The sequence below is a fragment of the Lipophrys pholis genome (assembly GCF_963383615.2).
Source record: "Lipophrys pholis genome assembly, chromosome: 6".
Classification (NCBI taxonomy): domain Eukaryota; kingdom Metazoa; phylum Chordata; class Actinopteri; order Blenniiformes; family Blenniidae; genus Lipophrys; species Lipophrys pholis.
The window spans coordinates 32,234,314-32,260,725 of NC_137629.1; the positions used below are offsets into that span (position 1 = coordinate 32,234,314).

Genomic DNA, 26,412 nt, shown 5'->3' on the forward strand with positions numbered 1-26,412 from the left:
ACGTTACGCTATTTATTTCAAAATATTTTTTTTTTGTGTGGGGCAAAGAAGAGAACATTAATACTTAAAAAAAACATCTATATATATATATATATATATATATATATATATATATATATGTAGTTCAAAACAAAGCTAAGTTGTCATACAAATAAATCAAACTCTCGATTTGCAGGGGATCAGCTAAGATTCAGTTCTTCGGCCATCTTGTTCTGCCCATAAGGTGACGTGTCCCTGAAAGACATGCTGAACACTATCTAAACATTAATTGTTCCAAATAGAGGTCGAGCACCTTGTACACTTTATTGATATTCATTTTCATTTTTTTTTTTGGGGGGCGGGGGTGTTTCCTTGATGTGATGTCTATTCACTCTGCTTGTTTGTCCTCTCTCCTCTCTCTCTCTCTCTCTCTCCATAATAAAGACCTGGTGTCACTCGCCCGACCAAAGAGGGTTCCCAGCAGTGTGTTTCCTAACGGGAGAGCGAGAGCCACGTCTGCGCCCGTGATTTGTTATTCAGCGAGCCACGTCTCTGGAGAAATGGATTTACTGGCGTGCCCTCTGCAGACGGATGAAGGTCGCTCCCTACCTTGGAGATGCCATTTGCAGCCCCGTGCAATTGTTAATGCTTTCAGAGAAGTGAGCAGAAAAACATTCGACGCCCGTTTGTAATTCCGGTGATGGAGGAGATGAAAGGAGAAAGAGTGGAGGGATTAGGGAGGTGGGGGGGAGGCAGAGCTGCTCGGCTCCTTTCTTTTCGCTGCTACAAGCTGCTGCTGTTCGGGGGAGAAATACTGTATTACTGTCAAACTGCACACAGTCCTGTTTGCTGGTATCGCTCCGGGCTGAATTTCACCTCTGACCTCTGGAATGTGTGAGGCCTCAGCTTGGTTTTACCCCTCTTGCCCCCGGTACAGCGCCACCAGGGTAACAGCAGCGTAAACGTACAACATTTCACTTCTCAATTTCAAATTGATCTCAAGTAGATTCTCAGTGTTTTAGTTACTTTTCAAACATTTTGGAATGTGAACAGGAAACATTTGGTTTATTGTATAAATTAATACATAAGATTCACACATTCATATACTATATATAGTATATGATACTCTCCAAACACGCAACGTCAGCATACATACGGTGAAAACTACTTGATGTGACTTCCTGTTTTATTTTGACATTCGTCCTCATGCTTCACTATGCTGTTTTATTTATTTTTTATTTATTTAGTTCTCATCTTTCAGCTGTACGAGGAAATCAAATCTTCTTCACAAACTTTTCTTTTAAGTGTCTTCACTGGTATACAAACAGAAATCTGGTTTATTAAAACCACCGTTGTCTCAGTTTGATGAAATTATTTCACCATCTTGCTCGAAGCTGTAAAGAATCTGTAGGACAAGTTTTTTTTTTTTTAAATCCAACAGAAAAGTTGTGCTTTAAAAACTCTTGCTCAACTTGTCATGTGAAGCTACTGTGACTCTGCCAATGGTTTCCTTCTCTTTTTTTTTTTTTTTATGTGATTGCTGCACTGTTGCTGCACATTTCCGTCCCGGGAGGAAGACTTTGGAGACTCATGAAGAATTCACACAGGAGAGGTTTACGCTTCAGATTCAGGAACTTAAGAATCTCCAAACTGCACCAAGGACTCCACTCAGGAAGTGTAAAAAGAAAAACACACAAATGTGTTTAATTTAACCATTCTTACACACGGCAAACTTAATCTTCTGTTTTCCAGACGAGTCATTTTCTTTTTAGAACACACTCCTCTTTCCTCCTTTGCTTCTCCTCCCTGAAGTTATTCTCTCGACATCCTTCATTGATGTCGTAGTTCGTCTCGCTCCACTCCGTACCTGTCCTCAGCCAAACACAATGTTCTTACCTGTCATCAGCCAAAAAAAACTTTCAAATAAACGTCACGACTGTGGTTACACATGTCGGATATTTACCGGATTGCGTTTGTTTTTCTTCATTCGTGAGCAGCAGGTCGTCGGGCTTCATCCTCCAGCATCACCTGGTTGAACCTGTTGGATGTTCTTTGCTTTCGGTTATGGTAAACATAGGAAACAAGCATTGTGTTTAATCTTATTTAATTGGTAATTTCTGTTCCAGTATGACCGTCAATGATTTTGATTACAACAATAAATAATGTGGATTTCTGGAATGAGACAAAGGTAAATAGGCGGGGCCTGACTTCAATTAAAGCGACTTCCCTCAGATGGAAACTCGCTTTAACTGACCTGTTACACTCGTGGTTTGGAACGATAGCTTACGTCATATCTGAAAAGGGATCCTCATTACGTTCAGCTCTGAAAATGAACAAACATGTGGTTTTACCTGCTTTCACTGCCTTTTTAACAACAAGTAATGAAGGCATGCTGGCTGGACACTCCCTCCCACTCTGGCTCGTGAGCTTTAATGGTGAAAAACACGTGTTTGCGCCATCAACCACACAGCGGGTGATAAATATACACCGCCATGGAATTACTACTGTCTTCCTCCTCTTCCTCTTCCTCCTCGGTGCACAAACAAGCTGTGTGTTTCACGTTCTCTGTGGTGTCAAGGTCAGCAGCACTCCTGTAGCCCTGTTTGTACTTTCACATCCCAGCCTTATTTCACTGCTTATTGATCACCTCTCGCCCGATCACAGCGACGTCAAGTTGCTCCTCAAGCAAACCAAAAACATTTCCTACAGCGGCGAGGTTCATTATCGGTTCCGGTAAACATCTTTACCTCAGCGGAAAAACACAGTTTGGTCTCTGACCACCCCCGGCACCACTAACTCAACTTGAAAAGTGAAATACAAATGAGAGTGAATTTGTTTTCAGCTACGTTTCTTTAGTATTTACATTTCCAGAGAGGCAATTATCAACACAGAGTTTTCAGATTCTGTTGTGCTGCCTGCTGACTTTAGGTACGTAATAGAAGTCTGTTGAATTAAGGGAAAAAGAAGAAATAGTTTTATGATATATGCACATTTCTTTCACTTTTTCATTCACCTTTTATTTGTCATCCGTTTAAAATCCATTAAAAAAGTTGAAATCATTATAAATAAAACCAATAAAGGCCTTTTCACTCAATGTTTTCTAAAGTTACTGAAGACTATAAAGTGAAGAGCGTGGCGGCGCCGACGGCTCTTCCACCATCCCAAAGCATTCACAGGTCAGAGCAGGAGTTATTCACCGCTCCACGTCTGGACTGGAAATTAATCTCTCATACTGTTTATGATCAGAATCACACAGACACTGTATTGGACAACATTAAGAAAATATGATTCAGTCTATTTTATTTTAAGAATAGTTTTTCCACATATCATGTGAGCTATCTGATGTATCACCTCCCCTTTGAGACGGATCTGTTGGGCTTTAAAGAGAAGAATTCTGTTCCTGGGAATTGGTTTAAATTAAGAACGGTGGCCAGCGACCTGATAATGAAGTCAGGCCTGCCTGACGGCTTTTTTCTGTGCTCGGCTCCACGTCGTTAAATTGACCCACAGAGGTTTTTTTTTTTTGTGAACAAACTAATTGTAAAACTCCAACCTTTCCAATGTGGAAGCACCGGACCTGAAATACCAAACCGGATTCAAAGTTCACAAAATCTCTCTTTGTCTTCTTTCAGGTCAGTGTGTGTGGGTGTGGGTGTGTGTGTGTGTGTGTGTGTGTGTGTGTGTGTGTGTGTGTGTGTGTGTGTGTGTTTGCTGCAGATGCTCACCAAAGACGACCTCAGTATCACACATACTGTAAATCCCACAGCAACTCATATATTTCTACAAAGTTTGGTGATAAAACTCCGGTTATTGTGAATCGCCTGCAGCCGTCACCGTTTTCTCATCAAACTCAGACAACAATCCAAACACATGGAAGTGTGACTTCACTCACAGTCGTGCTTCACTTTCTTCTCCGAAAAGTGTTGTTTTTTTTTTTGTTTTTTTTTTCCTCCTCGTCTACCGACACTGTTTTTCATTCACAATGACATTTAAATCAGACGACTCCACATTGAAATCTAATAATAAAATGTTGCTGAAGGCATTCGCTGAGTAAACAAAGAGAAATGAAAGAGACGTGACGACTGGCACCACCGTGTGGTGACTTCAAACAGACATGAGACGGCGAGCTGGCGCCCTGCTGCTGCCGCTGCTTCACTGTGGGAAGGTTCAATTAGCACGGCGTGGAGACAAAAACATGGAGGCCCGCACACATGCTAATGTCAACTCACACTGCTCAACATTCTTACTCTTACGGTGCAAGCAAGTTAAACTACTGCGTCTTTAATACTCAAATAAAGGGTCCAGGTGAACGTTCGCATTTGAATCCCTTTTGATTGCGTTGTCAACTTTCCTGAAAGAAACATTAACATTCAGACGTGTACGCAAAAACAAAATAAAATGATATGATACGAATGATATTAAAGGAGAACATTGATGCAGAGTTGAGAGAAAACTTTGTTTTAAGTTCCTTTCACATTGGGATAGTCGGGGACTCGGTTCACTTTGGAGGCAGGGGGAGCCGAGAAATGTTCAGCCTTCATTTGGTTCGGGTGGTGTTCTCCTTCGCTTTAGAGACCCGATCAAACCGCCTGGACATTCACACCAGCTTCTGTTAGGGGGCGCTGTCGCCGGAAACAAACACTGACCAGAGAGGAAGTGAAGAAGAAACACAGCTCATTGATTGGTCCGGACCGAAAGCGGAAGTCCCGCCGCTTTAGCCCATGGTGGCTAGGCCAGTTAGCTCGTGGGTAATGGGTAGCCACAAACAACCGCGATATTCAGACCAGATATCAATAAGCACCACTACGTCCTCCTCTCTACTCCACCTCCAACTTTTTCTTTCTGCGTCTGCTTCTTCTGATTCCCGCGGCTAGCTTTGTTTGCTTACTACCCAGAATGCATTGCGCTCTACGTCACGTCCTCTCACCCCACCCACTAGAACGATCGTTTGTAAATGAATCGAGACCGGAGATCTCTTGTTCGACTTTCTGCTGTTCTGGTTGGAGGTCAGAGGATAGAGAGCAATACTTCCCCTTATAGATACTCTTAAGGTAAAGTCGGCGCCACGAGTTGCACAAGGTAAAACCGCCGCTCGGATCATCACATGCAGCTTCGTGCTCACTCTGCCGCTGCACTCCTGTGAAAGTGATGCTTGTGAGGTAAATGTGGCTGAAGCAGATCAAGCACAATCTGCAGGAAAAGGAAGCTGCAAATAAACAACGTTCATACGAGGTTTCTTCAGAGGAGGCATTACGAAGTAGCTGGCTTTAAGTCCGAGGACGATTCAGGTCTTATAAGTCTCCACTGGGAACGTTCACCATTGATTATTCCCCAGCACATTTAATTCTATTTTATTTACTATTTTAATGCTGGCATTCTGTGTGGACAGTAGAGGAAGAATTCTATTGTCCACAGAAATATATTTTCCCTTGTGCAAATGACAATAAACTTTATTGTTGATGTTTATAGCGTATTATTCTCTGTGTTGTGTTTGTGGTTTCACGAGAAAAGCAAAAAACAGCCCCAACTAGTGGCCCAACATAGAAACTACATTGTTTTCAGTGTTTCTACCCTTTGCCATGTAAACGGACATCGTTTTCAGAACGTTGCTGTGTAATCATGAAACCTTTTCTAAAAAAACTTTTACTCATGTAAACTGGACATTGAAGTCTTTACCAGTTAGTAAAATATGTAAAATTGTTTTGTATCTCGATGCCTGAGAAAGTAAAACCTGACCAATACCAATACAGTATCAATACTTTGGACAGACGCTATAGTTTGAGGATAAATTAGCTGTTTAACCACTTCATCAACCTCTGTGTATGATGTCACAACTCATTGGAATGGACATCACATCATCAGCCTGAAGGGGTGATAGATACCGTCGCCTGATTGCAGCTGTGGACGGTCTGCGGAGAAACGCCGGAGAGTTTTCACACTCAGCCCCGGATCAAACCATTACAGCCAGTGCACACTCAATCTACTCACATTCTCTGCCCCGCCGTGTCCTTTAAACCACTTTAACCGCACGCACGCCGCATAACAGGTGGAGATCCGTGGGATATATGAATGGAGTGGCTGTCACACTCACACACTGTAGGCAGTGGGGATGAAATAGGCTCCTGGTGCTTGAAGTTAATGTGGATGGATTGTTCCAGGGGGTGATGGAGAGCCACGCTTAGTGGAGGCTGGAGACTGGGGGGGGCGGGTGGAGGTATAAGACCTGAACTGCTAGTCCGCTAACCTGCTGCAGCGCAGAGACAGATGGAGGGAGGGAGGCCAGCTCTCCCGACGGGCTCTCACACATGTGACCAGACCCGAGGTGGCCGGCTGCAAACGTAAGAGACTGGATCCAGTGGTGGAGAGGTTGGAGTAATTAGACTAGACCGTGCTGCTGCTGCTGCTGCTGCTCATCCATTATTCTGGGTCCCAATGTTGCTCATTTTAAAACTTCCTGGGCCGAGAGAGAGAGAGAGAGAGAGAGAGAGAGAGAGAGAGAGAGAGAGAGAGAGAGAGAGAGAGAGAGAGAGAGAGAGAGAGAGAGAGAGAGAGAGAGAGAGAGAGAGAGAGAGAGAGAGAATTCAAGGCTCTTCCCTGTGGTCCGGAGTTTCAGCCTCTTTACAAACTATATTATGAGCGGTGGGTAAAGTTCATGTTGCTGCTCTGCTTTCCGGAACATTCACTTAAATTCAAATTCAATTCAACAGTCATCTCACGCCACTGAAACACAAGAAGAACCAGGAGCAAGTGAGATAAAATCCTCGGGGATGACAAAGAGCAATAAACTGAGCTGATGTCCGTCCCAGACAGGAACCAACTCAAGTCAAGTTTTGTCGAATTTAGCCACTTTTCCTCTTGTCAGTTTGGCTTCCTCTGGAGTTTTTGCTGGTGAAGTGCTCCAAGAATCATATATTTAAAGGTATCAGATATCAGATGTGAACTTTTCCACCTGTGTGTGTTTTTTCTTTCCGCTGTCACGGAGGTTGCTCTCACAACATTTCACTGCTGCTCACTCTGTGTTTTAACATTGATTCTGAGTGACAATAAAAGACTGTTCTAGATTCTAGATTCTAGATTCTTAAAAGTACAACGTCACCGACGTTAGACAACGGTAGAGCGCAGACCTATGATAGATGAATAAAACCTAGTCAGGTAGCTACATCACTATGTGAAACACTGAGCAGGGAGCGTTTCCATGGCAACAGACACTGATCTCCTTTTATATCCTCCATGAGGTGCCTCTCTCATCTGCTTTGTATGGGAACTTTTTTTTTGCAGTTTTTTGAGATTGATTCGGAAACGATTAGTCGTTAACGTCCCAAAATGTAATCGACTGGTCCTTGGATGATGATAAATCATTCCTGAAGATGCAATTCGGGTGAATATGTTTTTGGGAAAAGACATGCATTCAAATAAATAAATAAATAAATAAACAAATAAACATTCCGCCCCAACGTTCGTGCGCTGGTCTCACCCTTCCAAACCCTCGTTGGAAACATCCCCCGGATTTCTTCTGTGTCCACGTTGCACCGCAGAAAGGTTTCTGTCAAAGAACCTCCTGAATGTCACATCTTGAATTACATCCATAAAGAAAAAAAAAACAACAAAAAAACGTTGCGTGTGCGAACTTGTTTTAATCATCATGAACGAGATGGGCCTCCACATTACCGCCGCTCGCTCGCATCGCTGCTTTGCATGGCTCCTAAAGCGCGGCTGTGGCCTGCTGGTGATTTAAATGTGCCATCTGAGGGAGGTGAAGCGAAGCTCCGAGCCCTCGAACAATCAGCGGGCTCGCTCTCAGCTCATTAGCCGGGCCCCGCTCACTCAGACACACATCTTACAGAGGCTTCAGCCCGCAGCGGGGAGAATGGCTGCGATAAATAAGGAATAATCAAGGAATGGCTCTGGCTGAGAGTTGACCTGAATATGGGGTTTCTTGCCGTGGTGGAGGTTCTGCCGTCACCCTGCTGCTGCCAGGGTAAATGGAGCGGAGTGTGAGTGAGACGTACTGTGATCTGTGATGCTTCACACGGCGGGGAAAGAGGTGGGGAAACTTAAAAGACACTGCATAATAGAGAAGTAGAAAATACCATTAATATATAATAACCAACCGGGAGAAATCTTTTCGTTACTGAGATTGACTGATAAATGTTAAGAGGGGTTTTTCCTCCACAGAGAACATCCTCTGACCTCGTCCATTTCCCCCGGCAGAGGTCACAGACGCTCTTCATCCAATCTGACTGAGCTATTTTCCAGAGAAGAACTGGCAAAAAAATAAATAAAAAAGACTTTCTAGATGTGCGAAGCTGATAGAGACACACCAAAAGACTTTCATTGAGCTGTGATTGTCGCTAAAGGAGGTTCTATAAAGTATTGACTCAGGGGGGAGGAAGACTTTCATAAGACACACTCTCCAGTCTTTTATTTGTCATGATGTGTCGGTCAAGGACATAATATCTCCAAAACAATACTTTCAATGTAGAAAAGCTCAAAGGGTACTGATACTTTTGCCAGCCAAGATCGTAGAAAAGATTTTAAAAAAAGAGTTTTAAAGCAAATTTAGAATGTAGTGAAAGCCACTTCACTTTACCTCCTTGATTCCAACAACTAATCTCTTATCTTTGATTCAGAAAACACAGAAAATGAGACGTTCATAGTTTCATTCATTAATGACGTGAAACAAATGACCCCTTAATGGTGCTTTACTTGACATTCAGTGTGTGTATTCTGTCCAGTCAGTTGTTATCCCAACACCCAGCAAGGACGATATCAAGCAGAGGGGGGGGGGTAATTAAATCATAAAGAGCAGGGTGGAGCTCCCATATACCCCCTGAACAAGCTGCGCCTGGTGACAGCAGAATCACGCTGAAGCTCAGCGAGCAGGAGGAAGATGCTCTTTTTGTGGTTGGGCTCATGCAGCTGCTTGTTTCGGTGTCACGTCCACACGTTCTCTATTTTTAGAGCGCCAGTAAGATGAATAATGTGAATTTCAGCTTTTATAAACCTTTGAATAAAACAGCGTGAGTAAGCAGTCGGGCTTTGTTTGGCGGATGTTTTTTCCCTGAAAGATAAGACCTCCTCCTCAAATCGTTTACGCTGATGGCCGACTTTGTGTCTGTGAGCAAACATGAGAGGCGTCTGCTTCAAAACGAAAGAACGATAGTGAAGTAGGAGGAGACAAAAAAACTAAAAAAAAACCACAGCTGTCAGTGGGACTGTTCGCAGAGGAAGCACATTTTAACCCTTCGCAGGGTAATCAGATTAAAAATTATTCAGAACTAAATATAGTCGGTTTAATAGCAGATTGATGACAAAGTTGTGTGACTTGATAAACGTCACCTGCTGATGTTTCTGTACTCTATCTCACCTCCTTGGTTGTGTCTCCATGTGCACTGATCCTACTTGGGTCTTTCACCCTGCCACTATATGCTGGAGCATCTTCACGCAGCCTGCAGCTTGGATCGGATCTACTGGGAGACTCTGGGCTCAGTGTTGTACTGCCATAATTACTGCCTCCATGTCCTCCATCATTTCCCCTCCATTGGTCGGTGTTGACATCAGCTTCTTCCTCTATCGGTGCTGGTATGTTACCTGCTCCCCCTCATCCTCATCTTAGATCTTTGGATAGTTCATCTTGGGAAGTGGTCTAATGTGCACTCGTCCCTGGACTCCCTCTTTTCACTTCCTTCCTCCATGTCTGGTGAGGAGAGTTCACGTTTCGATGTCTGATTCTTCTGTCTCCCACGTCCAGCTCATGATCCCAGCCTTTCCAGGACTTGCTTCACTCTCTGGAAGTATTTGGCCGTGGTTGACTTCCTTGCTTCGTGGTTTCCGTCACCCTGCGGGATTCCACGGTACTTGGATCGATCCTGGATATCCCCTATGTGGGCTTCTGGTAGGTTGAAGCATTCCAAAAGTATCTATTCATATAAATGAAGTATAATGAAATATTTCAATGTTTCAAATTCATTAGTTGTAACTGAATAAAGTATTTGTATCACATGGTCTTATTGAGTTGTGCCTCACTTGTCTTTATAAACTTAAGGTGATTTATCAAACTAAATTAAATTTGAACATAATTCTTTTGCAGCAGCAGCCAGAAGGGCCCCATTAGGGAGACTCCTGACATGTCGATGCAGCATCTTAGGGTTTTTCAGTTTGTCTTTGGAATGGACCAAATGTCCCCGGGGGCCCCCTTCTAACTATTACACCCATCATGAGCTGGTCGAGGGGGATTTCTGATGTGTTGTCATCGCAAACTCCAAGTCGAGGACTTCCATCATTTTGTCTTTGATATGGACCTAAGCCATCTATCTCTGGGAGGAAATGACCTTGTCCTATCCCGTTGCCGCCCCCCCCCCCCCCCCCCCCCCTGTTCTCCTTGTCACAAACTCCAGCTCAACCCGATGGACCACACCTCTTCACAAAGTTCACACCAGCAGGACACACGGTATCAGATCAGGTATCTGGATGACATTTCATGTACAGGACATTCGTGTTGTCGATAACTTCAGCGGAGAGCCGCTCTCGGTCCATCCATCATCCCCTGACCTTCATCTGGGTGCCCTGATGGCTGCCGGGGGCACCGGCGGACTGACTGATGTGGCCTGAGCCTCCACCTCCGCTGCACCACCGGCCCCCCCCGATATCCGTCCAGTATTATCCGAGCTACAGATCCTTATCACCGCTCGCAGCTTTAATTATTCACACGGCTGAATCACACGCTCATCAGAGATCGGCCTGTCTGCCCTTTCCCTCTCTCAGATCATATCTATCAGGCTGTGTGACAGTGTCTCATCTTTGTGTCATCCTTCTCCTCTGCACTGTGGATTACAAATGACAGTGTCAGGTTCGGCTCCACTGGAGCAGGTACGGTGGCTTAGGAGTCTGAGAGCAAGCAGGAGAACAGGAACTGTGGCTCCACCCGCCACTGAAAGTGTTTTCACGACAAATGATGTTTAAAATTTTTTTTAAATGTGGTCAATTTTAATGTACAAAAGGCAATAAGATCATTTGCCAATAAATATTTGAGGCAATATTGTGAAAACATTTTCTCAAAAGCTTCAGGAAAAGAAACCCTCTGGGAATCATAACTGCAGCCAATAATGTAATATTCCATAAATGACAATGCATTTTTGTCAATAAAATTATTTTTCGGTAGTTTTTGTGCCATTCAGTCAGGTGGTGTCCTCTAATCAATTTGGAATTTATTAAAATAAGGCCATCTGGCATTGAACTCAGTATTACTACTTGGTGTGTACCGCCCTCTGCCAATCCCTGGTACTCCTGAGACGTGACCTGCAGTGTCCAGTGGTTGGTTGATGGAGATGAGGAGCGGTACCAGAACCAGTGAGGCTGACAGTGTGAAGGTGTTGTTTTCTTTGGTGATTTCTTTGGGGGATTTATGTCATTTATTTTTTTTGGTTCAAAATTTCTGCCGTGTCGTGGTGCAGTGGTGAGATGCTTTGCCTCACATTGAGAAATCCCTAGTTTGAGTCCAGACCTTGTACCTAATACACATGCTTTAGGAAATATAATGAATAAATGGGTCGTAGGCGTGACAGTTAATGTGTGACTCTTTTTGTCTGTTTACAGAATTGAACTGCAGAATTGTGATCTTTGTTTGTTTGTTTCGTCATCAATGTGTCTAATTTTTCATTATCGACGCGTTTCTTGGAGATGAAGATTGCAAAACAAACTTTCCTGATGAATATCAGCATGCTGACATTTACTCTGAAGCCTCGCGGGTGCCTCAGTGCCTCAGGGTCGCCTCACATCTCCCAGAATGACGGTAGACTTCAGCCTTTCTATGAATCTTCTGACCATTTAATTGATTTGATTTTCCTCCCACTTGTGGAAAGTTTAAACGGAATTAATTCAGCAAATTCAATGTTTAGGTGGAAGCAGTCCTTGAAGATTATGTGTTTGCTCTCTAAAGAAAGAAAAGTCAGTCATGTTGTGGTTGTTCTGCCGCTCTGCACCTGTTTGGTTCTAGCCATGTGGTTTGTCTTTGTGATGACATGCATCCTTCCTGAGGAGCTGCGAATTTAATGTCGGTACCTTCAGTTAGACATTTGTGATTGCATGAAGGGTGCGGGCGATCGTAATGATTCCCCCCCCCACCCCCAGACCTGGGCTGTGGATCCTGTTTCTTGGTGAGGTTCCAGGGTCGAGGGCACCGGGAGGGGCTGAGGACTCGGGATGGGCTGCAGGGTTGACAGGCGGACGGCGCTGTCACAGGGGGGCCGGGGCGTAGAGACGTTCGGGGACTTGGAGTTTGTGGCTCATGAGATAAGCATCAGCGAGAATCTGAGAAGCTCGATGGTAATCTCTCGCAGGAAGTCAGGCTATACCATTGCAGAAGAAACCACAGGAGAGAGGCTGACCTTGTGCGCCGGTGCTCTGCTGCATCGCTCTTTTGGAAGAGGCCCGGCCTCCAAACTACTGCAGGCAGAAAGGTTCTGTCACAGTATTTGTTTGTTCCAAAGCAGAGGCAAGGCAGCCCTACGAGTTGAAGTGCAGATCGATGAAAAACGATCTGTGTTCTGATGAATAAATAAATTCTTCTCCAAACCAATTTATTGAAAAGCTGCTGAGGTTTCTTCTTCTTTTTCCAATAAAAAACTAAACTTGCACTCGTGCTGATTGCCTCTTCTCATAATGACATGCAGGTACAACTTTCATCCATTCAACAGATTAATTTCAAGATTTTTATAATTTTTGCTCTGAAGACGAAGGCTTGAGATTTTCTATTTGTACCAGTTTTGTAGAACTAGAGAAAAATCTTAGTCTCAAGACAAAGATTTCAGGTTTGGTCTTCACTTGGTTTTGGCACTTCGAAGTCTTGGTTTTGTTTTGACTCGGTCTGTTTCTGTCAGGGTGTGAGATGATGGACCAAAGCATAGACTCCCAGAGTTCTATTAAATTAGGTTTATTGTAGATAAAGTCAAGGGAACGCAGGGGGAACATAAACAACAAGAAGCACCAGCGGGAGAGAGCTTTAAATACCCTGGGAAAGGGAGGCACAGGTGGAACCCATAACGATGGGAGCTCAGAGGGAGAAGCTCATTGGTTAATTGGAAACATGAGGTGAGACACACAGAGACCTGAGAGTGCTTCTACTAAATCTCCTCTTTTTCACTTTTTATCAAGATTTATTTTATAGAATTACAAGAAAGCAGGTATTCTTGTAAAAGCAAAGCATTTCCCTCCCAGTTCCCTCCTTCCCAGAACTTTTCTTCCGATCCATGATTGAGTGTACGCTCCGCTCCGTTGGCTCCAGTGCCTCATCTTGATTCTCCCAGCTCAACAAGTGTTACCTGAATAAAACCAAAAAAAAGAATTCTATTGCAGAAATCGATCAGTTTCTCTTTTCCACAGTGAAATCTTTAAACTACGCGAAAGTTTCACTTTTCATTTCACGTGGAAAACACTAACTTTAGCTGAAGGTTGATTTTTTTTGTTTGTTTTTTTTACAAGAGACGTGATTAAAACTTCCCCCCAAAACTCGTTTTCCACCCGGTTGTGAAAGAAAAAAAGTAAATAGAGGTTCGGTTCAACGCTTTTGGCCCCCTGAGTTTATCCGTGCCTTCAAATAATCTCTGGATCTGCTTCTGAATGAAGTGAATTATTACTTCAAAAGGTTAATTTGGAGTAACTTTGGGTTCACCTCCTTGTTTGATAGAGAAATGAAGTCAGACGATGATGAACGGAGTAAATGTCACCCTGCTTCCACTTTGCAGAGCCGACCGAAATGTCAGTCTGCTCCTACCTGAGTGAACTGAGGCTCCTGTCACTCTCAGATCTGTTTGACCCTCATTCACCGAACAAATCATCGGGGCTCGGAGCGGAAACGTGGCCGCGGCGCCGGGGCCTCACGCAGGAGGGCTCGAGGCTGCATGGTAAAACGCTTGGCTCAGTAAACACTCCTTCTTTCTCTCAACCGGCGCCACAGAAAATACATAAAAAAAAACTCAATTCCACCAGCAATGCATGTAAAAAAGAAGCTATGTCTCCTTTTCACCAGCAGCTTTGTGCACAATCAGAGAAAAGTAGAGCGACATGAAGCTATTCACAGAGTGAGTCTGACGCCAGGTTAGAGGACAATTTCACCACACAGGAAGTGATTTTAGGTTACAGCAGTGGGCTGCCTCGCAAAGAGTCGCAGCTGAAGACACCCAAGTCTCTCTGTGCTTTTTATAGGAGGGGAAAGAAAAAGCTTCATATCTGCAAACCAAATTGAAGCCGAAGAGACACAAACTGCTGGACATCGCCCTGACTAAAGTGAGCTTGTTCAAGTCTGCAGAAAAGGTACGGAACCTTTGAATTCTTCTCAACTTTCAAGTTTATAAAAGCAGAATGAGACAGGCAGAAGTTTGTCCTGAAAAACTCACTTTTTCTTTAATATGGGAACAAGTACATAGCAAAGACATTAGTCTTTAAAGCATTAAGCAAATTTGCTGTGGCTGAATTTTGAAGCAGGTGTCCAGCGAGCGGGCCATGGACCAGGACCGGGACGAGACTGGTCCCTGGATCATTTGGTTGCGAGACAAAAAGGCGATTTTGTCTATCGCGTACGAATGGTGCAATTTATATTGCACCGTTCATACGCACGGCAATTTAATGTGCTACACAAAGGCAAAGAAATGCATAAAATTACATTGAAATAATAGAAATAAAACAAGGTTTTAAGAAAATAAAAGCTCATGAAAAAGACAAAAAGCAATTAAAACTGATTAAATAAGAATTCAAAATGACACTAATACAAAGGTATTTAGAATAGTGAACATCTTTAATGATTACGAGGAGTAACGTATTAAAATCATAATAATGCTGCAGTGAACAATAAAGTTTTCACTGATTTAATTAAGGCGATAGTTAAAGCAGACCTCAAGTGTTTGGAAAGTTTGACAGAATAAAACATATTATCTAAAAACAAAAATGTACATTTAAATTTCTGTAAGTCTGCATTGGGTTTTATTTTGAAAAACGCTTCCCTTCTGGCAAATCCCTCATTAAGCCTTTGTCATACACCTTTAGTGGAATAATGAAGTTTCTTTAAAACGATCCGCGGTGCAGGAGAGGTTGGCCTGAGCAGCAAAACCAGAGACAGAGTCGAAGACGAGGAGTCGGTGTTGGACTGAGCAGGGAGCGTCTCCATGGCAACAGACGCTGATCTCCTTTGATCTCCTCCTTTCTCATCCGCTTTGTACAGGATATTTTTTAACAGTTTCTTGGGATTTTATTTGAAAACGGTTAAAGGTTAACATCCTAAAATCAAACTAATTGGTCCTTGGGTGATGACAAATCATCCCTGAAAATTTCATTCAATTCGGGTTAATAGCTTTTGTGAAAAGTTGGTAAAATACACACATACATAACAAACCTAATAAATAAATACAGGCCGATGGTATTTAGAACCACGGAGTCAAAAGCAACAAAGAATGTATGATTGATTAGGATAAAAGAAACGTTCCTGAACGAAGAAGAAAAGCATACTTTCCTTTAACCCTTCCAGCTGATGGTGAACCTGAACTCTGTGCTGGGAGCAGTGGGCTGCTGCTGGGAGCTGCTGCTGGGAGCAGTGGGCTGCTGCTGGGAGCAGTGGGCTGCTGCTGGGAGCAGTGGGCTGCTGGGATTTGTTTATATGTATTCCACGGCATGAAACTTGCACTTTAGATAATATATCTGATGTCTGAAGTTGTTTTTAAGTGCATCGAGAAAAACAAAATGAGAATCCAATCAGAACTTCAATTATTTATCTTTTGGGGGTAAAATTGCCACGCCCTATTCCACTCTTCCTCAAGTACAATCTACATCATGTAATCCCATTACTTCTAAAATCACCCACTTGGCTGATTGACCCGACGAGGTATTAAAATGTGGGTAAAGAGCAACTGTTGCTGTCTTTGTAACAGTACTTTAACCTGTAATCGGGTCCATTTGAAGCCGTGCAGGTAGTTTCTACTTTGCTGTGGTGGTGTTTCCTCCTCCGTCACTCTGGACTCCGGTCCTCAAGTCACTCTGGGCTTTCAGTTTCCACAAATCCTCCACAGCCCTTTTTCCAGGAGGCAGAAGTTTATTCCCTGACTCGACCTCAGATGATAGCGCCACGCTCCTAATCTCCGTCCCTCTCAGACGTCTCTCTCAGTGTTGGACCGCGGTCACGTCCTCCTGGGACTTGGGAGTGTTCACTTCCCGCCTCCTGCTTCCTTCACTCTCACGGCTAAAAGGATTGGAGGATCAGAGCCCGTCAGTCAGGGTCCCGGATCAGTCCTCACTCCGTCTTTTTCTTCCTCTTCCAGACGTTTTCTCTCCCAAAGAAAATGATTTAAAAAAACCTCATGCAGTGTTTGAAACGAGCGACGAGGTTCCTCTACAGACGACCAGAGAGCTGATGGAGGAGTTTTAGTTCAGGGCGAGATGAAGCGACGCTGAAGCTGAAGGAGAAAATCCTTTTTTTATAGGAGCCCAAAGTTTTTCTAGTAGTTTTACCGTAAAGTTCAAATACAGCTAGAATATGTACTTAGTTATTTACTGTTGATAACACACACACATACTCACACACACACACACACACACACACACACACACACACACACACACACACACACACACACACACACACACACACACACACACACACACACACACACACACGCTTCAGTTGTTCAGTAAAGAAAATATTTCGTGATCAGACCAGCAGATAAAAGTCCAGTAGAGCCAGCTGAGGAAACGACGTGAAGGTTTTAGGACATTATCGACCCGGTTCTGTAGAGGAACCTCATGGTATGACCTCCCCCGGGTGTGTGTGAGACGCTGCTGGGGGACAAAGTGTTCTGGACACCCTCTTTCTTCAGCACGGCAAACTAATGATGTTTTCCATTTCAGCCCGGCCTCCTCGTTAGCTGCACGGCGCGGCAACAGCCATGAGTCTGCTGGGATAATGGTGAGTTATGGCGTCTCCCTGCTGGTTCCACGTCAACGTTCCTGGGGCAGCGTGCGGGTCCGCAGCCCGCTCATGTAATTACCTTTTAGCACACAAATAAGTAAAGGGACAGATTTTCGGCAACTGGACATAAACGGCATTATTATTCATTTACATGCCACGCTGAGGAAATAAACACATAACAATCATGTGTTGATGTCTTCATTTTTTCTCTCTCATATATATATATATATATATATATTATGTGTGTGTGTAAATGAATCATAACATATAAACTCACATAACTAATTAAGCCAATACGTTGGCTGTGAAATCCGTCAATCTCAGATAAGCGCCACCGTTTTCTCCGTTGACCGAACGCACAGGTCTTTTTCAGCAGATATCTCAGCGCAGAGCCGTGATGTGTGATTTTGTAGTTGAAGAAAACGATCTGACTCGTGTGGAAGAACTTCACATCGATACACGAGCACAAATATGTTTTTTTTTATCAGATTTACTGCAACAATTGGAGGAAAAATATCAGCATGACAGTTTTTTTTTTTTTTAAATCTGTGACTAAAAACAGGATTTGCGCTCCTGTAATTAAGAATCAAGACTTTGTAAGTGTGGTGTTGTATTTGTGGAGAGAAAAGAATTCTACAGGTACACAACTACCAATAATACCTCCATATAATCCTGCTTCTGTTAAGAAATTCATCTTCATCTTGCTTCTTTTTCACAGACTGAACATGAAAACTCTGTCTCGGTGGACTCGGTTCCACAAAATAAGCAGTTTATTACAACATCGTCTCCCCGATTGTGGCTTTCCACTGAATGTATAATGTTCTTCTTGGTATCTTTAAAAAGGAAATCCCTGGGCGACAAGCGGTGGGTTGGTTATGTCGCAACGCCTCATAATAGCTTCCTGTGCTTATCGGCGCCGTGGCTGCATTTTGAATCTAACGCTCGTGGTAAGCTCGGAATACATTACTGCGTACTGTGTGAGGAGCAAGGAGAGGAAACTCAGATTGAAGGTTTCACACGATTTCCTCCATCATTGCACACTTTGTACGTCCAGTGAGAAAATACTCTTTTGTGTTCAGGATCGCAGCCGAGCAGACAGGACGAGAAGATGTGGCGACGACAGCAGCTTTGTCTACGAAGTGGTGGACGACCAGGAAGAGGAGCTCGGCGTGCAGATACTTCCTGCGAGGCGTAGAAACCACGAGGGGGAGTACGCCGGTACAGAGGAAAGAGATGATGGTCTGGATCTGTGTGGTTTTACATGATAATTATAATCTTATTATTTTGACTCAGTGGTCCGAGACCTGCAGCCATTTCACCGAATCGCACGCAAACATCGTTTTATAGTCACGCGCAGGGACAGGAAGTAGCAAACGAACCAATCAAACGACGACTGGAAGAACCAAAACTTTCCATTTTAATTCATCTCTGTTTAAAACATCAGTTCCACATGGGTAAGCAAAAGAGACGGTGGAAAGTCAAAACGTCTCTGCTGCTCTGATTGGAGGTCAAACCCCCCCCCCCCCCCCCCCCCCCACTTCATTTTTGTTCAGACGACTAATAAAGACAATAAAATCAGATTAAAGCACTGAAGCGACGTCAGAAATACACCACCAGCCCCCCTCAAAAAAATACCTGCAAAAATAGAAAAAAAAATTCAAAACTATCTGTATAGAAAATATTAAACCTAAAAAAAAATTACCTAAAATGTCCAAAATAATTAAGACGGATTCAAAACAACGAATATCGACTGAAATGATTAAAGCAGCTTCAATAAAATAAATCAGTTAAAATGTTAAAACACGGCTAAAGTGATCAAACGGTTAAATGAGATCTGGAAGAAACAACAAATCTGGGAAAACATTTAAAACTACTCAGACGGCTCCTAGTTAAAATACCTAAAACATCTAAAACAGATTAAATGGCTAAAACCAACAAAAATAATAAAATGTCAACTGAATTCTATAAATATATATATATAAATCCTGAAAGTTAAAAGTTTTAAAGGTCACAGTTATAAACAGCTTCATGTTATATTCATTTTTAGTAGTTTTGTTGAAAGTAAACTGAGTCATCAGCCTACCGCTCCTGTATTATTATTATTATTATTAATATTATTATCATCATTATTATTATTACCATTATTATTATTATCATTATCATTATTATTATTATCATTATTATTATTATTATTATCATTATTATTATCATTATCATTAGTATCATCATTATTATTATTATTATCATTATCATTATTATTATCATTATTATTATTATCATTATTATTATTATTATTATTATTATGCAGTTGCTGTTGTCCCAGTTGTGATTCTGTATTATAGCGCTGTAACTAATTATATTTTTGTCAGTGTATAAAAATACAAGCTATAAAATTCAGAAATAGACTCTAATTACTTCCATCCACACAGTCCCAAACTAGAAGAGGTATTTTTATTTCTCACTCCGGCTGACACAATGAGGCTGAGAACGTTTCACTGGAGTATAATTAGAATGAAGCTCCATGACGTGCGGGTGAGTCCATGTGGGAACATGGAGAGGGAACATGTAGTGGGAACGTACTGTGGCAACATGCAGTGGGAACATGGAGTGGGAACATGGAGTGGGAACATACAGTGGAAAGATGCAGTGGGAACATCCAGAGTGCATGTGCAGAGGGAACATGCATTGGGGACATGTAGAAGGAACATAGAGTGAGAACATGGAGTGAGAACATGCATAGGGAACATAGAGTGAGAACATACTGTGGGAACATGTAGAGGGAACAAACAGAGGGAACATGCAGTGGGAACATGTAGGGAACATGTAAAGAGAACATGTAGTGGGAACATACAGTGGAAAGCTGCAGTGGGAACATCCAGAGGGCATGTGCACACGGAACAGGAAGAGGGAACATGTAGAAGGAACATAAAGTGAGAACATAGAGTGAGAACATGCATAGGGAACATAGAGTTAGAACATAGAGTGAGAACATGTAGAGGAAACATGCAGAGGGAACATGCTGAGGGAACATGCAGAGGGAACATGTAGGTAAAATGTAAAGGGAACATGTAGTGGGGACATACAGTGGAAAGCTGCAGTGGGAACATCCAGAGGGCATGTGCACACAGAACAGGAAGAGGGAACATGTAGAAGGAACATAGAGTGAGAATATAGAGTGAGAACATGCATAGGGAACATAGAGTGAGAACATAGAGTGAGAACATGTAGAGGAAACATGCAGAGGGAACATGCAGAGGGAACATGGAGGTAAAATGTAAAGAGAACATGCAGTGGGAACATGTAGGGAACATGTAAAGAGAACATGTAGTGGGAACATACAGTGGAAAGCTGCAGTGGGAACATCCAGAGGGCATGTGCACACGGAACAGGAAGAGGGAACATGTAGAAGGAACCATAGAGTGAGAACATAGAGTGAGAACATGCATAGGGAACATAGAGTGAGAACATAGAGTGAGAACATAGAGTGAGAACATGCATAGGGAACATAGAGTGAGAACATAGAGTGAGAACATGTAGAGGGAACATGCAGTGGGAACATGTAGAGGGAACATACAGAGAGAACATGCAGTGGGAACATGCAGAGGGAACATACAGAGGGAACATACAGAGGGAACATGCAGAGGGAACATACAGAGAGAACATGCAGTGGGAACATGCAGAGGGAACATGCAGAGGGAACATACAGAGGGAACATGCAGAGGGAACATCCATCATTGTTGGGTAAAGTGTTCCCTTGACTCTTGTTCTGAAGGCAGGGATCCTCCGAGGTCAGCGCAGACCCAGATCCTTCCAGCGGGCGGCAGCGTGAGCTTCTTATTGTTCTGAACGTTCTGTCCCCACTAACCTGCAGCAGTACTCACTCTGCCTTCTGTTCTACCCTCCAAATATCAGACTCACTACAACGTCTCCCCTCAACGTCCACGCAGAGAAGCTGCTTGGCCTGCAGGTAAATACCTCGTCTGTCCTCGGAGGAGGGAACACAGTAATACTACATGTCTGAACAGGACTCCGCAATAACAATTTGGAAAGGAACGTCTTCGTCTCCTATTAGTCTTCTTACTGGTAGTACTAATACTAGGAGGTGAGTACAATTAGAGGCTCAGTTATTTCGTTCCAATTACTAAAGTTTCTGACAGTGACACTTGTGTATAAGTATACATATTGATGCATATAAGTAATCTAATGGACATACAGTATATATATATATATATATACACACACACACACACACACACACACACACACACACACACACACACACACACACACACACACACATATATATATATATATATACATATACATATACATATACATATACATATACATATATACATATACACACACACACACACACACACACACACACACACACATAGATATATTAGGTATTTGTCTACGGATATATCTTTAATTAAAAGTGGACAGAGACATTTAGAAGTATATAGAAACACATTAGTAAACATACACATATAGTATGCATATGATATTTATTGGTCAATACATAACTATATAGAAGTAAACACTTTGACATATGTAAATAGACATATTTTGTATATGCGATGACTTAAAAGTACATAAACTTAGATGTCCATCAGTATACATGCCAATTTATATTTGTCAATTTGTCAACCTACATAGAAGTAGACAAAACTAGACGAATAGACATAATAGAGATATAAGATTATTTGTATATTATATGTGTTTCTTTAGAAGTGGACACCTGTTTTGTTGTTGTTTTTATAAACAGCAGCTCCTCCAGTCAATAGAGACCTGAAGCCCAGCCGGAGGAAGACTAAATATGGTATATATAAATATATATATATATAACTCGAAACTATTTAATCTGTGTGAGTCGTTGTTGCATCGTAATTGTGAGCTGATGTCGTTGCTTCTCCAGGCCAGAAGGTTCCGCCTGTCCCTGCAGAGGACGAGGTAGCTACTCGCCTGACCGACCTCCTCCGGGCAAATCCTCCATCGCACGTCATCACTGTCATTTCTTTCTAATTTCACAGCATCAACGGAGGTAATTTGACCCGAGATGATCACGGGGAGGGGGTATTATGAAGGACAGACTCCCAGCATGCATCTGGACTCTTCCAGGTTTCCTCCTCCGGCCTTCACCCGGGAAATCATCAGTCGCCTCCAGGCAAGCGACTTAAACGGCGGCTGCAGGGCGGAGTGAGTTCTGTCAGGAACGTCAACTAAATACACATATTTTAACTGAGTTCACTTCCCATAATGTGGAATTGATTGGATTAGGTGCTTGGAAATTGAATGTTTGAGTTTGAAATGTGCCACCGGGCCGAGGGGCGGCGCGGTGGAGCGGTGGAGCGGTGGATAGTTTATTAAAAGTCACCGCTTTCAGCTTCACATGCATGTTTTTTGGAACCTTTCGAGGAATCAGACAGTCTCAACGAGAGATCTGTAGCTTTCAATGTTTCTACATCTTTCTCTTCTCCCTCAGACCGTCTGGTCTTTTTGTTCTGTAGAGCAGCAGCACCCCCTGCTGGTCGGACAAGTAATCACAGACTATATAAACGTTTTTATTTTTGTGTCCTCATGAGATTTTTTTCTTTGTTTCAGCTCACAGCAGAGGACTGATAGAAAAGTGAGTGATCAAAGAGATTATTATTTTAGATTTATTCCCTTTTAAACTGTAATAATTGCACTTTGTCAGACGTTATCACTTTGAATACTGAAAAGAAGACTAAAAATTACAAAACCCAATCTAATTTACATTTCCTGAACTGTATTCAACTGTCAATAAAACTGCTCTTGTTAAAAAAATCTATAATTTAGCTGGATTTAATTGCACTATCAACAACAGCAATACCATTTAATTTACCTGCATAAAATATCCTCGGCTGAAAATTCAACTTAATTGGCTAAAAAAACATTAAAAAGTTGACTAAAAATGTTTGAATATTAATTCAAAATGTGTCTGTAGATCAGTGGTGAATTGTGATTTTCTAAATAGTTTAGATCGGTCAGTTTAGTTTAACTTCAATACAATACTGTGAGTACTTCGTATTCATTATTCATACATATAAATTATAGATGAAAACTCAAAGAGAATTATCTGAAATTAGTGTTGCTTATTGAACACATTTTACCGTTGCACTGATCCATTCTTTTTTTTTTCTATAAACAATTCAATAGTTTATTTTTTAATATAATTTTAATTTGTATACTTTTTCTCTTCAGGTTGTTTGGTTTCTTCATTTTCTCTTTAACCTGAGATTAAATTCTCTCCTTTTAAAAGAGTTGGTCAAAGACACACTTTGTAAACATGTTTCCGGCTCTTTTAAATTAACAAACGACATATAAAAAGTTTTCAGGATATAAAACCATATGGGAGAGTAAAACAATAATAAATAAAACATAAATAAAACACAACAACATATATAAGTATGCATATATTTGCTGACAGAATTTAGAGGAAATAGACAAACTGCTTACGCGCATAAGTTAATGTCTTCAAAATGACACAAAATAAATTAAAATATATCATAAATATTTAGACAAATTGACATTTTCTCACACTGACAAATCCTTTATTTACCCGCACACTTCCAAAGATTCCAGAATTATCTCCATAGCTGGCTTCTTCCTTACTATATAAGTTTTTATAAGTAGTATAATAGTATTACTAAGTATTACTTCCTTTAACCATATTTTGTTGGAGTGTAATTAGACATCTTGCCTGTAAACAAACTTCCATCAATCATTATTTTTCTCTCTCTGACACCGAGCGGTTCTACTCACACTCCAGTAGAACGTCAATACTAATAATGTTAATGTTCAGAACCCGACACTTTATTGATGTTTTACTATTTTTAAATCTTCTTTCTATGTGATTCTTCTCTTAATGCTCCTGATAGAAAGAACTGGCCTCACACACCTCAGGTGAGCTGAAACCCTAAAAGAGTTTGAGTTTTTATTGAAGCACTTTGCGGATGAAAACGCCTTCCTGAAAACTGCTGAATGTGCGTTTCAGGTTCACGCCGAGCTGAGAGCGATTTGACGTCCCACCCCGTCCAGAGACACTCGTTTGACTTCGACAGTCTCGACACGGAGAACAGGTGACACGCTTCGCTTCTCTGCTCTCTGACGCGTTCAGAAGAAATCTCATCCGATTGACTCGAGTTTCTCTTCCTCCCTCCAGGTTCACGGAAACTCTGGGTGAGTAGACGAGAGGTCGCCGTTCACGTTTCACGGTCTCGGAAAATAAGTTCAAATCAATGTCTGTTTAAAGAAAAGGCGCTGTCTCGACAACAGTGCCACGAGTGGCCTCAGACTAAAGAGGACCAGCATGACTTTGTCCCGGTGGAGAAGCCCGGAGAGGTGAGCGCCCCGCTTCCTAATCCAGTCAAACCAGATCAGAACTCCCGGTGAATCACCGCTTCGTCCTGCAGACCTTCGGTGAGGAGGACTGGTACGTCGGAGCCTGCGATCGGGCAGACGCCGAGCACGCCCTACACCTGGTGAACAAGGTAGGACCATAATAATAAACTCTGAACACTGAAGGTTTCTGGACCAAGCAGACCAGGAGGAGGAGATGCCGTCGCCTAAAACAACGTCTGTAAGCATGACGGTCAGTTGGAGGTTTAAAGGTTAAAGGTCTTGCTCAGGAAATCAAAACAGTTTTAAAACATCACTGTGACTCACCAGACAATTAAGGCGTCGTTTGCACGAGTGAAACCGCAAAAACCCTCCGTCGCACTTTGAGCTTCGTTTTACACGACGACGGCGCTCACAACTGAAAACACGACGTAGTAAAATGCTCGTACGAATGTCTGCGTGCTCGCCATTCTTCGTGTTAACAGCGTACTGTTCTCCGCACGCAATTTTGATTTCATTACAAAACTCACCGACAGCGCCAACTGGTGGCCGTGCACGCCAACTACATCGTTTTCAGTGTTTTGCCATCTCCGTGGAGACGGACATCGTTTTGAAAACACGACACAAAACCCACTTCCTCTTGATTTCCGACGTCAGGACGGAGCTTTCTTGGTGCGCGACTGCTCCGTCAACACGGACAGCGAGCCCTTGGTGCTGGTGGTGTATCACGAGAAGAAGGTTTTCAATGTGAAAATCCGCTTCATCGAGGACATCAACATGTACATCCTGGGAACGGGACAACGCTCGAGCGACGTGAGTGCATGAACCTCCGAAGTCCTTTTCCAGCATCGTGTTTATTTAACCGACCTGCAACTTCCCCGCAGATGTTTCACTCCGTGGCAGACATCATCAGGTTTCACTCCATATTTCCCATCATCCTCGTCGGCGCGAGGAATCTGCCCGGGAGTAAATACTCGCAAAACTGTGTCCTGACATGTCCCGTGACCAGAAGAGACGTCGGCCAGCTTCTACAGTAACTAAAGCACCTCCGGTGTGAACAGAATCGAGTCTCATGTCGTGGCCTCGTTTTTCTGCTGTGCAGCTTTGGAACACAATAAAATCAACTTTGAGTTTCATTCATTAATTTTCAATGATTTATGTGAACAAGATGTGTTCAAACAACATCAGGAGAATGAGAAATAGTTTTTCTATTTTTCTTTTACAAATAAAAAATGTGAGAAGTCTGGTATGTAAAAGTTTTGGTACCCCTTCACTCTCATCCCTCTAATAAAATCGTAAAGACCTCAGATGTTCACTAGAAAACATTTGTGAACAGTTAATAACTTCTAGTTCCCTATGATCAGAGTGGTCCAATAACGGTTTAAGAAGTATTTCCTGATAATATGTAGGCCCATTTGGGTCCACTGGATGTATTTCTTTACACCCTGACGATTCACTTCTTAAAACTCTTACGGGGTGTAATTCTCCAATCCAACAGCAGGTGGCAGCAAACCTTCATGTTTAACTGCAAATCTAACGGATGAAGAAATGAAATCCAACAAAGTACAACAGCAACACCACAACAGATAAATACATCAAAAGTTTTCCATTTAAAACTCATATACAAAAACAAAGTCAAGTTTAAAACCTAGTAGTAGGAGGGGGAAGTCCGCCGCCTCGGTGACGGGCCACGTTTATTTACCGAGTGTAAGAGAACGTGATGAGCGGAGTCCTCTGGAGGCCTCCGTCGCTCACTCAAGCAGAGTAAAACAAATTAAAACGGCGAAGAGAAGCTGCCAACGGGAACGGAGCCGGCGGGGCGATGAGGCCGAACAAAGAGGATGGATTTCAGAGCGAAGACTAAACCTTCCTAAACCAGTTAGTCCCGAGTCGGTCCTGACCCCTAATCTGCTCATCCGGCCTTTGAAGCGCACTTCAGGGGGAGAAAAGTGATCAGCCACATGTCCCACTCTTAAGTGACAAAATGCCCCGAGGTGACACACACACACACACCCACACACACACCCACACACACACACACACACACACACACACACACACACACACACACACACACACACACACACACACACACACACACACACACACACACACCA

At 42.6% G+C, this 26,412-nt stretch overlaps 1 protein-coding gene and 1 long non-coding RNA gene across 2 annotated transcripts; both read left to right on the forward strand.

The window, feature by feature from the left end:
• The first annotated feature begins 9,178 nt into the window (after positions 1-9,178).
• LOC308111394 lies at positions 9,179-11,545 on the forward strand. The gene is made up of 3 exons (XR_013935442.1): positions 9,179-9,561; positions 9,731-9,874; positions 10,377-11,545. It is a non-coding gene; the product is annotated as an uncharacterized lncRNA (long non-coding RNA).
• Positions 11,546-14,154: 2,609 nt separating this feature from the next.
• clnk (cytokine dependent hematopoietic cell linker) lies at positions 14,155-25,612 on the forward strand. The gene is made up of 18 exons (XM_080466296.1): positions 14,155-14,289; positions 16,870-16,927; positions 17,774-17,877; positions 18,010-18,148; positions 20,703-20,755; positions 20,843-20,897; positions 21,702-21,755; positions 21,852-21,886; positions 21,967-21,977; positions 22,055-22,132; positions 22,538-22,562; positions 23,836-23,860; positions 23,952-24,036; positions 24,120-24,136; positions 24,210-24,298; positions 24,370-24,447; positions 24,953-25,108; positions 25,180-25,612. Exons 3-18 carry the CDS (start codon positions 17,806-17,808, stop codon positions 25,330-25,332), a joined length of 1,125 nt encoding a protein of 374 aa, XP_080322422.1. The 5' UTR covers positions 14,155-14,289; positions 16,870-16,927; positions 17,774-17,805; the 3' UTR covers positions 25,333-25,612.
• The last annotated feature ends 800 nt before the right edge of the window (positions 25,613-26,412 follow it).